The sequence below is a fragment of the Babylonia areolata genome, chromosome 1, assembly GCF_041734735.1.
Source record: "Babylonia areolata isolate BAREFJ2019XMU chromosome 1, ASM4173473v1, whole genome shotgun sequence".
Classification (NCBI taxonomy): Eukaryota; Metazoa; Mollusca; class Gastropoda; order Neogastropoda; family Buccinidae; genus Babylonia; species Babylonia areolata.
Genome location: NC_134876.1, coordinates 63,699,309 through 63,713,331, shown reverse-complemented (window position 1 = coordinate 63,713,331; position 14,023 = coordinate 63,699,309). Strand labels below are relative to the sequence as shown.

Here is a 14,023-nt window from a genome sequence, read left to right as displayed (position 1 = left end):
CTCCAGGTGTTGGCCACGATGATGATGTTTTTCAGTGTTGAGGCACAAGAACATTCTGGTATTTTATACACTTAAGCGATTTCTCACCCCATCTCTCTCTCTCTCTCTCCTACAAACAACCCCCCCCCTCACACACACACACACACACACACACACACACACACACATGTATACACACCCGCATGAGTGCGCACATGCACACACATACACCACAATTTGTAAAAACAGAAAGAGATGAGAACATTAAGATAATGTGGGGGTGGGGGTAATGTAACCACAGACGAAGAAAACAATTTACGTGTGTCAACATGTGCGCTAAGATCTTCTCTGACTACAGTCGTTCATTCTCTCATTTATGAAAGTAATGTGAATTGTTATCTCTCTATCTTCTTTTCTTGTTGCAGGTGACATCAGGTCTCCCCGCCTCTTCGGCCGCAAGTGACGTCAGGCCTCCAAAGATGGAAAACGTTCGGCCATTCAGAGATAAGGAACCATAGTGTGTATTATGTGTATCCCAAAACCAGCGAAATCAAAATAACTCAAAAAGCACTAAGATCCACAAATGGATCTTACTTCCACATTTTTTTTAAAGGTGATTTCAAAATAAGTCAGAAAGAATGCTTTTTCTCTTTGTTTAGAATGGCAAACGAGACAAAAATAGGAAGAAGAAAGACAACAACAAAAGTGTTAAAGGAGGTTTAAACATACCAGGTAAATGAAAATACACTGAGGCATTAAAATTTACTTGGTAAGAAAGTTTAAAATCACAAAACATAAATGCAAAAGGAAAAAAAACAAAACCAACTTAAACGCAGCTGAAATGTTCCCATTTTTCAATGAAATAGAAAAACTTGGAACCATTTATGCATTGGGTAAAAGTAACAATGACTAATTTAGAAAGCACACATTCATTGAGAACCAGTTTTCTATTTTTCTATGATGGGAATAGTACTATAAATTACGGAAACTGGCTTGAAAAGGGGGAATATTGTGTTTGACATTTCAGAAACAATAATGGAAGTGTCTCACACAAAATAAATTCTGAAGAAAATGTGAAATAGATGTTCATTTTTTAACCTATAATATAACGATTGCTTTAGAGCAATAAAAAAACCCCAAACAAACAAACAAACAAACAAAAAAACACAAAAAAAAACAAAAAAACAAAACAAAAACAACAACAACAACAACAACAAAAAATAAACAAAACAAACCAACCACAAACAAACAACACGTAAATCTTGATGTGCCAACAAGCCGGAATACACATGATATACTCGGGACATTGGAAATAATACACCCAATACTAAAAGAATCACGGCGATACTATGATGTTTTGCCGGACATTTAATGATAGTATTTCTCCAGAAAAATTGGTACCAGTGGTCTGAGAATCTAGGAACAAATATGATTTGGTAAAAGGTTAATAACAAACTTCATAAAATAAAATAAATAAAACTGAAGTGGCTACAATGTCGCATATCATAGAATCTTTGGAACAAATGTAGTTTGAAAAGAAACTGGAATGTAAACAATGTTAATTGTGACTTTTGTTTAGGAGTTAAAGGCAGTGTTGAACTTATTATATTCAGGCGATGCTGTCACTCTAACGTTTCGAATAATTTATGCCTGGAAGAATGACAAAAAACAAAATGTGGAGTTCGCGCGAATTTGAAATTCAACGAATATATGATAATGTTTGGTTTCCATGATGCTACGAGTACAGATTCAGTTCTTGATTTACTAGTCCTCTTGGGGAATATATATATATATATATATATATGGTTAAATATATTGCCTTCCAAATATTCACTCATTTGAGAATGATCATGTCTCAAGATACAAAAATTGGAATATAGGGCTATGATCGACGTGAAACATACAGCTTCTAAATGAATTGTTTTCTATACTTACTTTTGATTGGAAACAATATGTAACACCATATTCATTAACAGTAAAAGTTATTCATATTATAATGTGTAACTCTTAAGATGTTTTACGTAAAATAATGGTTGAAATTGAAATTTTTTCTCATGTGTGGAAATTCATTGTTAGACATGTGCAAAATTGAAATACAGCTTAACTGGGGGAGATGGTTAAGAAAGTGCGTACGTTATGATATATGCAAAAATAAAATCTGGGTGAACTGAATATCTTGTTCTTATCTTCGATGACTTGATAAAATGATATATTCACTTATTAAAAGTTTTTATTTTATTTTTTATTTTATTTTATTTTATTTTATTTTATTTTAGAATACTGTATATGTATGTCATTATGCCGTTTTACTTTCATCTTTGTTTACTTTCTTCGTGTTTCTTTCTTTTTCCCTCCATTCTTGTTATATGTATTTATGTAAAATGTCTATGTGTTATCGAAAATGGAAATTTAAAAAATGTTTAAAAAAAGAAAAGAAAAAAAGAAGAAAAAGAAACAAGGAAAAAAAACGAACAAAAAACCATCAGGCCTCCCCCTTTCAATGCCGCAAGTGACGTCAGGTCTCCCCCCTCTGGTATGTTGACATCAGGTCTCCCCCCTCTGGTATGTTGACATCAGGTCTCCCCCATCTGATGTTGGTGACGTCAGGTCTCTCCCCTCTGATGTTGGTGACATCAGGTCTCTGCCTCTGATGTTGGTGACGTCAGGTCTCTCCACTCTGATGTTGGTGACGTCAGGTCTCTCTCCTCTGTTGTTTGTGACATCAGGTCTCTGCCTCTGATGTTGGTGACGTCAGGTCTCTCCCCTCTGTTGTTTGTGACATCAGGTCTCTGCCTCTGATGTTGGTGACGTCAAGTCTCTCCCCTCTGATGTTGGTGACACCAGGTCTCTCCCCTCTGTTGCTAGTGACATCAGGTCTCTGCCTCTGATGTTGGTGACGCCAGGTCTCTCCCATCTGTTGCTAGTGACATCAGGTCTCTGCCTCTGATGTTGGTGACGCCAGCTCTCCTCCTATGGTGTTGGTGACATCAGGGCTGTGACAGGAAGAGGGTGTCAGAACGGTTAAGACGCGAGAGTCTGGGTTCGAATCACAGCCTCGCCGTGTGGTGTAGCGAATATGGATTTGTCCGAAAGCATTGACGTCTCCTTGGAAACTGAAACTGACTCACTGTGGCTTTTATTTGGGGAAGACAATCATTAGTTCATTTTGTAACCGCTCAACAGCATTGTTTAAACGAATCAGGTAAGTTATATTTACATGTGGATTATGCCATCTTCTGTTATTCTGTGATATGACCGATTCTGTTTGAGCTAGGGGTTGGTGGGTGGCATTTTATATGCGTTTTATTATTTGTTTTGTAATGTAAGGTAAAAAAAAAATCCACTGTTACTATTTCTTTGTTGTTGTTGTTGTTGTTATTATAAAATTCCATAGCATCAGTGGTTAGGTACAAGCATCCATTTATAACACTTTTTGTCACACTTTTATGGGGAAAACACGATCCTCTATTCATTTTATATTTTACGTGAATATTCAGTTATTCAAGTTTCAATGGGAAAAACTGCATATCCAGGACTGTTAAAAAAAAATCATACAACTCTCGCACCTTCTCAGCATCTGTCACTGTGGTCCAATATCAAAATGATGCAGGTACAATTCAACAACGAGCACCTTGATACTGCTCCATTTCTTTCATACTGATTACCCCGTAATTTTTTTTCTTATTCTTCTTTAGTAAATGCAAAGTAAAAGTTAAATGATGTTACAGCTCCGCAGGTTTTTGAGCCAACTTAGTTTAAACAACTTGTTTTTACCATTTACACACACACACACACACACACACACACACACCATAGACACACTTTGGGCGTGTAATTAGATTTTTATTGAGAAATAAAAGATCTCTCTCTCTCTCTTTCTAACCCCCCCCCCCACCCCCCGCGACCCCTCCCCCCACCCCACCGCACACACACACACATGCACAAATCTATATATACACATGCACACGTGCGCGCGCGCGGACACACCGTCAATCATTCGTAGGATGGTGAGTCATTGCCAGTTAAATAAATGTTCACCTGTAACTAAGCCTTATGTACAATTTTCAGTCTGAAGAAAAAAATGTGCTGAATGTGTGTCAATCGGATAACAGTCAAAACAGATATTTAACAAGCTCTCAAGGTGACGACGATTTCGACAAGAACTATTTGCAAATGAATCTCTCTCTCTCTCTCTCTCTGTGTGTGTGTGTGTGTGTGTGTGTGTGTGTGTGTGTGTGTGTGACAGAGGCAGAGACAGAGACAGAGACAGAGATGGAGAGACATAGTCAACATAGCATCCGACTGAATTTTGTCTTGAGAACCACAAAAACGATCAATGGACACAAAAAGAATATGACACTTCACGAATTTCAAATATACAACAGTTCCAAAGCCTATTTTACCACATCGCAGGACTTTAATAAACGGGGCAGATTTAAACAGAAACATTTCATATGCAGAGAACTGTTAGCATAATTATTCCACAGCATTTGGTGAACAGCGTTTTTCAAGAAGTTGATTGGACACAAAGTGCCACAGTTTGTGTCAAGTGCTTCACAGGATGCTTAATAATAATAATGGTATTTATATAGCGCTGAATCTTGTGCAGAGACAAATCAAAGCGCTTTCGCACCAGTCATTCACACACATGCATAACTCAAAAACTGTAGAAACTAAAGACAAGGATGGGCAGGCAAGGGAGGCTATTTTGGGAAGAGGTGGGTTTTAAAGCCAGACTTGAAAGAGCTGAGAGTGGAGACTTGACGAAGCGAAAGAGAGGGTTCATTCCAATCGCAAGGTCCAGAGACAGAGAATGAACGGCGGCCAACAGTCTGGGTATGCGTAAACAGAGTGGATCCGAAGCCGATCGTAGTGAGCGAGATGGAGTGTAGAGGTGAAGGGCAGTCACAGAGATAGGAAGGGGCAGTTTTGTGAATACATTTACCAGAACTCGTATAACATGCTTGCGTCTGTTTTTTTTTTTTTTTTTTTTTTCTATCTGTTTGCTATTTATTTAAACTTGTCAACACAATGTTTATTTTCGTAAAGAATCAAGCCAGGAGTTACACAATTCTAAGTCTAACATATTGACTGTTCAGATAAAATTAGTGGTCAAGTCCTACAAGGATTAATGAATGCTTTTCTTCTTCTTCTGAAAAACAAGAAAGAAAAGGTTTACAAAATTTGGTTTGTATGTGCATGCTCACGCATATGTACTTATGAAAACCACGCATTAAGAGGAATCAACTGAAAGCAGTGCTGACGAAATACTGTATCTGGATTTTACTGTTTCAAAATCCTTCACCGGACTGATGTGAGAACAGATAACTCGCAGTGTCTTTGGTATATGTTATTCCGGGTTGTCCACGTTTTTGGTTATTTTTCAGATGGTCCCTGTTTGTTTTGTACTTCCCATTTTCATCGAACGCACTTCAGGGTTCATGAATCCATTGTTTCGATGCTGTTTGCCTTTAGATATTCTACAATTTGAGTGGTGCTCTCTGACATAAGGCTGCCAGTGGAAGTAGCATTTCGCAGGTGCTGGGGAGCTATGGCTGATGTATCAATGGTGCTGGATGGAGGATGAGAATAGGGAATGGCCGAATCGTGCTGAAGAACATTGAGTGGATGCTGTTGCCCTGGCATCAACTGCATCCTCAATTTGTTATCGCCGGTACCTTGGTTCATCTGCATGGAGCCAGCACTTGGTGTCATGCTGCTGGAAGATGTAACTTCAGTGCCGGGTGGTGTAACAGAGAAGGCGGCTTGTTGCTTTCTGCCTGGAGCCATAGAGGCTGAGGTCACGAGGCCACCTGCATTGGGCCGCGGTCTGGTTGGCAAACCCTTCTGCTGTTCCAAAGCGCCCTGAACACTGTCGGGACGCTGGTCAACACTTTGGTTGGTTTTCTGTCCGGCGTTCTGCTGGGGAAGAGAAGATGCATGGCTTCCTTCTGCATTCATTTTGTTGAGGGCGCCCACTGAGGCTGATGAAACGACGAAAGTAGCCATCTGAGTTGGTCTTGCAGATGGGGTTTGTGTTGTGAGGTTCTGCCTGACTGGCTGGCCGGGCTGCTTCACTGTGCTGGTGCCAGTGGTGTGCATCGTGTGCTCGGCTCTCTCCAGGTACTGGACAATGTTTTGAATGCGGGCATTGGTAGACGACAGGTCATCTTGGTTTGTCAGGGTGTCCAAGCTGGCTCTGATCTGCTGTCCTGTGGATGGCCAAGTTTCTGAAGACTCGGTGGTCGTATCTTCCTGTTTTATATCTGTCAGTCCAACTTGTTTATCAAGGTTCTGGAAGCCTTTCTTCTCGTATTCTGCGTCCAGTACCTCCTGTTTGATCTGCACATCGTCCTCACTGACTGGCGTCATTTCGAATCCATTCCCATTGTCTTTCACATGTGTTCTCAGAATTGAAAGCAAATCTTCACATGTGTCCAGCTTTTGCACAGGTTTGGGGTTTGTTTCTTGTTCTCCCGTTTCAGATGGAAGAAACGGGGACTGAGCTTTACCACTGTTCATGTTGTTTTGCGTTTCTGGCTGTTCCTGCTTGAAAGAGGTCTCTTGAGACTGAGCGTCATAATCAACAGCAGATTCCACTGGCGAGGTCTGATGCTGATGTGGCTCACTCTCCGTGACCTTAGCAGCAGCTGCTCTCTGGGCTTTCAACCTGTGCATCACTTTTAGGTAATTATCATGGTCCAGACAGAGAATCTTATGGGTACCATCCTTATTTCGGACTCTCAGATAATGGGGAGAATCCTGGGTGGCTTTTGATTTTGCTTGAGGTGCAGCAGGTGGCACTGACGCATGGTTGTTGATGCTTCCTGAAGACACATCATCCTGAAATGGTGGGTGCTTAGGAGGATCAGATCGCGCAAACGGTGGGAGGTACCTTGCAGGTGGACCCGGGCTGATGCTGGGGGCAGGACTTGGGCAGGAGTTGGTGCTTGGTGCTGACTCACTGAAGCTTGGGGAAGGGGGGCTGGAGGGCTGCAGCAGATGGTCCAGGTTGAAGGGAGGGTTGAAGTGAGGGACCATGCAACCCTGCTGCTTGTGCTGCTCGATCTCACGCTGGTATTCTTTACACTTGCGGATCAGTTCATCCCGCTGCTTGGCAAGCTGGCAGTTTTCTTGCTCCAGCTCTGAATTTTTCTGCAACAGTGGTAGAAAAGAGCTGTTTATTAAAATAGATAAACAAACAAAAAACCAAAACAACAACAACAACAACAAAACCACAAAAAACCCAAACTCAGATGACTACAGGATAAATCCTAGTAAAACCATTATACATGTCACAAATTATAAACAAGAGCACGAGAACTCTGTGTGCCTCAAAGGAAAATGTAAGATTTCGGCAAACTGATTGGACAAGTTAACCACAGCTGTTGACAATCCTTCAAATTGTGCCGAGTCTAACTTTTGACCTGACGCACAATAACATGGATGTCAATTTTTCACTTCGTTCTGATGGCATTTTGTAGGAGTGTTGACTCCGAAAAGTTGAGACTTGTCTTTTTTGTTGGTGTTGGTGTGTGTGTGTGTGTGTGTGTGTGTGTGTGTGTGTGTGTGTGTGTGTGTGTGTGTGTGTGTGTGTGTGTGTGTGTGTGTGTGTGTGTGTGTGTGTGTGTGTGTTTTGGTTTTTTTTTCCGCATCATCCGCGCCTGTTGCCTTACTCCTCGCCGCTCATCACATTCCCCCCATATACAGCCATACTCAGGTCCGTGTACCATTGACCCATCTCCCTTTAGTTTACATGGAACTATTAATGTTAGGCCACCAGAAGGTCACACACCTCAGGAGACCCTGCAGTGCTACTGAGTCATTTCGATGTGTCAGTAGTGCCTGTTCTGGTTCAACATGCACAGGACACCATTTTACTATACCCCCTATTGACGACAATGATCGCTTAGATGCAGAGCCAAACAGAGTGAGCATCTCCCCGGGGGTAGAGTTCAGTTCATTTCAGTTAAGCTCAGCTCAGTTCAGTTCAGTTCAATTACTCAAGGAGGCGTCACAGCGTACGGACAAATCCATATACGCTTCACCACATCTGCAAAGCAGATGTCTGACCAGCAGCGTAACCCAACGAGCTTAGTCAAGATACATATGCACAAGGGGTAGAGACAGCCATAACGTCAGTCCCTCCTTAAACACCCCCTACCGACGCTTGAAACTAGAATGAACTCACTCTATGGCATAGAAGTGGATTGGAATTCACAATACAGAGATACAGGCAGCTGCAGTGTTGGTCAGCATATGTTTGTGCAACCCTCCAAAAAGACACATCCGTGAAATGGATGACCCGCGACTGTGTAGTCCTTGTGTTCCCATTTTGTGCCCATACACTCTCGGCTCTGGGTAGGAGCTAGCAACGTGTAGAAAAAATTCTACCATGGATGGAATTTGAACCCACGTCCATCCACCGCCACGCTAAGCACTGTTGCTGTTTCAAAGCTGTCTCATTGAGATCGGTCTTGAAAAATCTTTTACAATGCTTGACCCTTTTGTATGTTCGTCTGGACCACCCCTCCACCTCCCCATCTCTCTCTCTCTCTCTCTCTCTGTGTGTGTGTGTGTGTGTGTGTGTGTGTGTGTGTGTGTGTGTGTGTGTGTGTGTGTGTGTGACATGTATTTGGCCCGAATATTACATCAAGTTACCCTTGCCTCTTTGAACTGGAGTTACTTTGCACTAACGATAGCGTTGTTAGTTATGTCTGTGTGTGTCTCATTAAAACCTTTCAGTACAGAGACATGAGTGACTTTTAGTCTTTGTGATTGTATCTTCTTGAATGTTTCTCTTCATGATTATTAATGTTTATGTATAGTTCACATTCCCAAAAAGACGTTACGGGAATAAACCATCAAAAATATTGAATCTCTCTCTCTCTCTCTCTCTCTCTCTCTCTCTGTGGTGGCGGGGAGGGGGGAGGGGTACCAAGGCTCCCTGGTGATGAAAATGAAAATGTAGATGATAGTTGCATCGCTAAATGACCTCATATGGCTTCCATGTGGAGGCAACTTACGTGTTTGAGATCTTCTGTCTGCTTTTGTTTCTTGTCACGGCATCTTTTGGCAGCCTCCCTGTTTTTCTGTCTCTTCAGTTCTCTCTCATCGTCTGGTTCGACGTCAGCCTGCACATCAGTAAATCAATCAGTTAACCAATCATCACTGTCCTTTCTGGTGAAAATCAAAATATAAGCATCTCAGTTTTGAAATACAAAGTCAATATTGCACCAGTCATCTTTCTGCTGAAATGTAATGTCAAATGCGTATCGTTTACTCTTCTAATCAAAGGCAAAAACGAGAAGAACATTTCTTTGTGTTTTATTGCATTACTCTTTTTGTCACAACAATTTTCTTTGTGTGAAATTCGGGCTGCTCTTCCCTTGAAGAGCGCCTCGCTACACTAAGAATGCCACCCATTTTTTCTTTAGTATTCTTTTCTGCCTTCAAGTTTATTTGTTTTCCTATCGAAGTGGATTTTTCTACAAAATTTTGCCATGGACAACCCTTTTGTTGCCGTGCAAGCTGCACACGAGACCTCCCTTTATCGTCTCATCCGACTGACTAGCGTCCAGACCACCACTCAAGATCTAATGGAGGCGGAGAAAATACTGGCGACTGTGGGATTCGAACCAATGCGCTCAGATTCTCTGGCTTCCTAGGCAGACGCGTTACTACTTGGCCACCACTTCGTTAAAAGCAATGCAAAAACAAAGGCATGACATCAGTTTGTGTTCAAATCTTTTGCATGGTTGTTGAATTGAACAGTCAAAATGTACGCGTTTGCTGAAAAGCAAACTGATTACAAAGTACTCATGTACTGACATTTCTCTTTCGCTGGCCCCCAGTGGGGATGTCCATGCTGCTGCCACTATCCTCCTCATCCTCGTTCCTGGCTGTACTCATCATCATCGTGGACGTCATTTGGGAATGCACTGAAGCCTGACCGGAACCGTCCCCGTGTTGTTCTCTCACCACTGAAACAACAAGGTTGAAAAGAAAGTTAAGAGATGAAAACTGGTTTCTGGCTCTGATGTTTGGTAAGAGTTATGATGATGATTGTTATCACAGTTATATATATATATATATATATATATATATATATATATATATATATATATATATATATATATATGCACACACACACACACACACACACACACACACACACACACACACACACACACACACACACACATATAATGTATATATTTGCGTGTATATGTCTGTCACGTGTGTGTGTGTGTGTGTGTGTGTGTGTGTGTGTGTGTGTGTGTGTGTGTGTGTGTGTGTGTGTGTGTGCTTGTGCGTGTGCATGTGATTATATTTTTTATGCACATACTTCCTAACTTACTCAGCTTCATATCTACTTTACACTTCATTTTCTGGTGATGTTTGCACATGTCAAACAATGAATTTCTGTATCTGTGTATGGACAACAAACCAATTCCAGAGTTTTGAGTCCATGCATTGTTTGTTTTGTTTTTTTGTCGTTGTTGTTGCCACAGAGACAGGGTGAAGACAAAACAATACCTTGATTTTTCATCCTTGTGTAAAGTTTTTGAGTTTCGAGTCCCTCTTTCAATCTCGCTGGTTCGTTGCATTCACGCAGAAATAGACGTACACAACGTGAAAAGATACATGTAGGGCGATTAATATACTTTGATGACATGTGTTTTGTCTTATTTCACAGAGAAGCAGACAGAAAAGGCAGACAGAAAAGGCAGACAGAAAAGCCAGAGAGAGAGAGAGAGAGAGAGAGAGTGAGTGGTGGGTGCGGGTGGAGTTGTTGACTATTCAGGAAGACGACGCATGCTCTGTCGATGCGGTGCTGAACATATAATACGGGGATTCCCGTTGGGCCTAAGCTCTGGGGGGAAAATCGAGTTTCCGTTTCGTATGACTAGACACCTTTTCATTGGCCAATCCCTTAGTTCCGCGTTCAAGCTTTGGGTTTTCCAACGCAAAGCTATATTCTGAAAACGGAGAGGGACTTTTTCAAAAATACCCCAACGTCTAATGAAGATGACTAGGCCAAGTCAGAGGATTTCTGGACTTCGTCACATACGAACATCGATTCAGTCATTGACTATAATGATTAAGCACAAAAAGACGAACACATACTTCGTTACATACATGCATTCACGAATACTCGTCTCTGCAATGCTCAGTCACTTTGTTGCTCTCTCACGCACATTAACACTGGTGACATGCAAACAACAACAACAACAACAACAACAACAACACACACACACACACACACACACACACACACACACACACACACCACAGTATTCAAACACTAACACACACTGACACACACACACACACACACACGCACACACACACACACACACACACCGCTACACACAATACTCACACACACGCACTGACGCACGCACACACACACACACACACACACACACACACACATTTGACATGATGTCTATAATCATGATGTCTATAATCGCCATTGACTGTGCCGACGGGACGTTAAAGATATTTCACCGTGTGACCCCCTTCCCTGCACACACACACACACACACACACACACACACACACACACACACACACACACACACACCACACACACACACACACACACACACACACACACAAACACACACACATTTAACATGATGTCTATAATCGCCATTAACTGTGACGGGACTTTTAAAATAGTTCACCCCCTTCCCAGTGCACACTGACACACACACACACACACACACACACACACACACACACACACACACACACAATCATTACTGACAAGGTCAATGGGGCGGCAGATCTGTATAACTGTTTGGGTGTTTTGACAACAGATAAATGGCTGTTTTGTCCTTCAGCTCTTTCTTTCATCAGTTCAATTATTTTTCTTTCTCTCAGAGTGACATAGGCACCACACAGGCCTACACAGACATGACCAATCACATGATGTGAACGGACTTTGTCCTTCTGCCTTAAATGTATCAGTGCAAACCTATGGAACACTGCAGACAGATGTGAAACTAATGAACACACAGAGAGTAGAAAAGTGGTAATGGCAGGGCAGGGATATTGTATTGAACCGGCTGTACATTATGCATGAATCAAAGTATTGACTCATACAGATCAAACGTTATATCATCATCAACGCACACACACACACACACACACACACACACACACACACACACACACACACACACACAGACACACACACACACACACACATTACTGAAGATGAGGTGGTCAATGGGGCGTATATACATATATCATCATGTATGTATGTATATATACAAAGAAAAGAAACAGAGGTATATTTTGAATATAAAAAAAAATGAAAAAGAGATTGAAAAAATAAAGGACGAACAAAATACAGTACATCATATTACTGAGGAACTTTTTTGAAGGTCAGTACAGACAGTACAGTGAATATTCCAATGCTTAGTTTGATATGGATATATAGAAGTTGATGTCCACTAGTATCAAACTACAGACTGGCACTGATAAAAACACCAACAACCATCTATCAACCCATCTTACTTCATGGAGATGTATACTATTTCTTTTTTTCTTAAAAAAAATCCCTTTGTACTAATATTCAAAACAAAATTTTGTTTATCTGTAAATCCATCTATTTATGAATGTATTTGTTTAATAAATTAGTTTAACAATTCATCTGTCGGTTCATTTATTATGTGTTCATTTCATTTATTTATTTATTCATTCGTTTATTTATTCATTTATTTATTTACATATTTAGTCATTTTTTATTTATCTTTAATATTATTCGATCAACAAAATAATAACCGATCCACTTTCTTTCAAAGTGCTTTGATTCAAATCATAGATCCAGGCACTTACCCATATCGTTGACCAGTCTGTCCAGATGGTCAGTCAGACCACACTGACCGACCCGAAACCGCTGTACGCGTGTTGTCCGGAAACCGCTGCCCTGAGACGCAAGAAGGATTGGTCTAGCAAAGACACAGCAATAATGTGAACCTTCACAAATCGACGCCACTGCCAAGCGAGTCTAACGCAGATGATTTGAAACAGAACTTAAGTCGATACCAATCACTACCAAGTGGTTCCAGCCACTGAAAGAAAACTGCGTGACAGCAGAAACTTTTAGATTAGCGAACACATTTCGTGGAATTCCTCGCAAGGACTCGATCGCTCCCCTCCTCAGGAAACTGTAAACGTTCGTTTGCTTTTCAAGCGATAACAGTCAGTTCCTCGATTGGTTATCATACAACAGCACGATCAAACAACTCAGCTCCAGTTGCTCAGAATGGATTTTTGTAGTATGATGGTGATTATAAAGTCTACGATAATGTGTCGAAAATCAGTTGCACTTCCTTGCCAGTGAATTTTCTCAGACTGGAGTACCTCCAATGAGAACGTTCGTTAAAAAGGAGTATAAGTAATTCCCGTTCCTCTATTTTTCGACAACTACGTAATGAGCCAAATTTAGAACCACTGCTGTTTTAGTGCGAGAGAATTCCCGATGGAGGGCGTTTGCCTCAGCGAAGAATATAAGTCTCCCTCCCACTCACAGTCTCTCGTTCACACACAGAGATACACAGACACAGACACACACAGACACACAGACACAGACACAGACACACACACACACCACTACTGTTTTCATCCTTAAAAGATTGGTACGGGAAATCGAAAAAAATTCCCGATGGAGGGCGCTTGCATCACTCCCTCTCGTTGTCCCTCGTTCACACACACACACACACACACACACACACACACACACACACACACACACACACACACACACACACACACACACACACACACACACACACACACACATTTAATTTATCATTCAACCTTTTTTTCACTCTCTCCCCCATCCCCTGACATTCCTTGTGTCACGTGTTATGTTTGTTTATTTTGTATCAATTGAACATGCTCACAACTGTGTGCTCTCTCTCGATCTGTCTCTGTCTTGCTCTCAGTGTATGCCAGTCAATCTCTCTATCATTTATAAGAAGTTTAACTCATATTGTGACAGGCCAGAACTTGTTTTTGCATCAGT

At 41.3% G+C, this 14,023-nt stretch overlaps 1 protein-coding gene across 1 annotated transcript; it reads right to left on the bottom strand.

The window, feature by feature from the left end:
• Nucleotides 1–4,376: 4,376 nt before the first annotated feature.
• LOC143285424 (uncharacterized) lies at nucleotides 4,377–13,350 on the bottom strand. The gene is made up of 4 exons (XM_076592688.1): nucleotides 12,832–13,350; nucleotides 9,811–9,962; nucleotides 9,006–9,113; nucleotides 4,377–7,134 (listed from the first exon to the last, which is right to left on the bottom strand). The coding sequence occupies exons 1-4, from the start codon at nucleotides 12,833–12,835 to the stop codon at nucleotides 5,419–5,421; spliced, it is 1,980 nt and encodes a 659-aa protein (XP_076448803.1). The 5' UTR covers nucleotides 12,836–13,350; the 3' UTR covers nucleotides 4,377–5,418.
• Between the last annotated feature and the right edge of the window lie 673 nt (nucleotides 13,351–14,023).

Bases quoted from the DNA above. Each gene is read 5' to 3' on its own strand.
- LOC143285424 (XM_076592688.1), bottom strand. The intron at 9,114-9,810 runs GTCAGTACATGA...ACTGATGTGCAG, and splicing joins GGGGCCAGCGAAAGAGAAAT to GCTGACGTCGAACCAGACGA. The intron at 7,135-9,005 runs GTAAGTTGCCTC...CCACTGTTGCAG, and splicing joins AGACAGAAGATCTCAAACAC to AAAAATTCAGAGCTGGAGCA.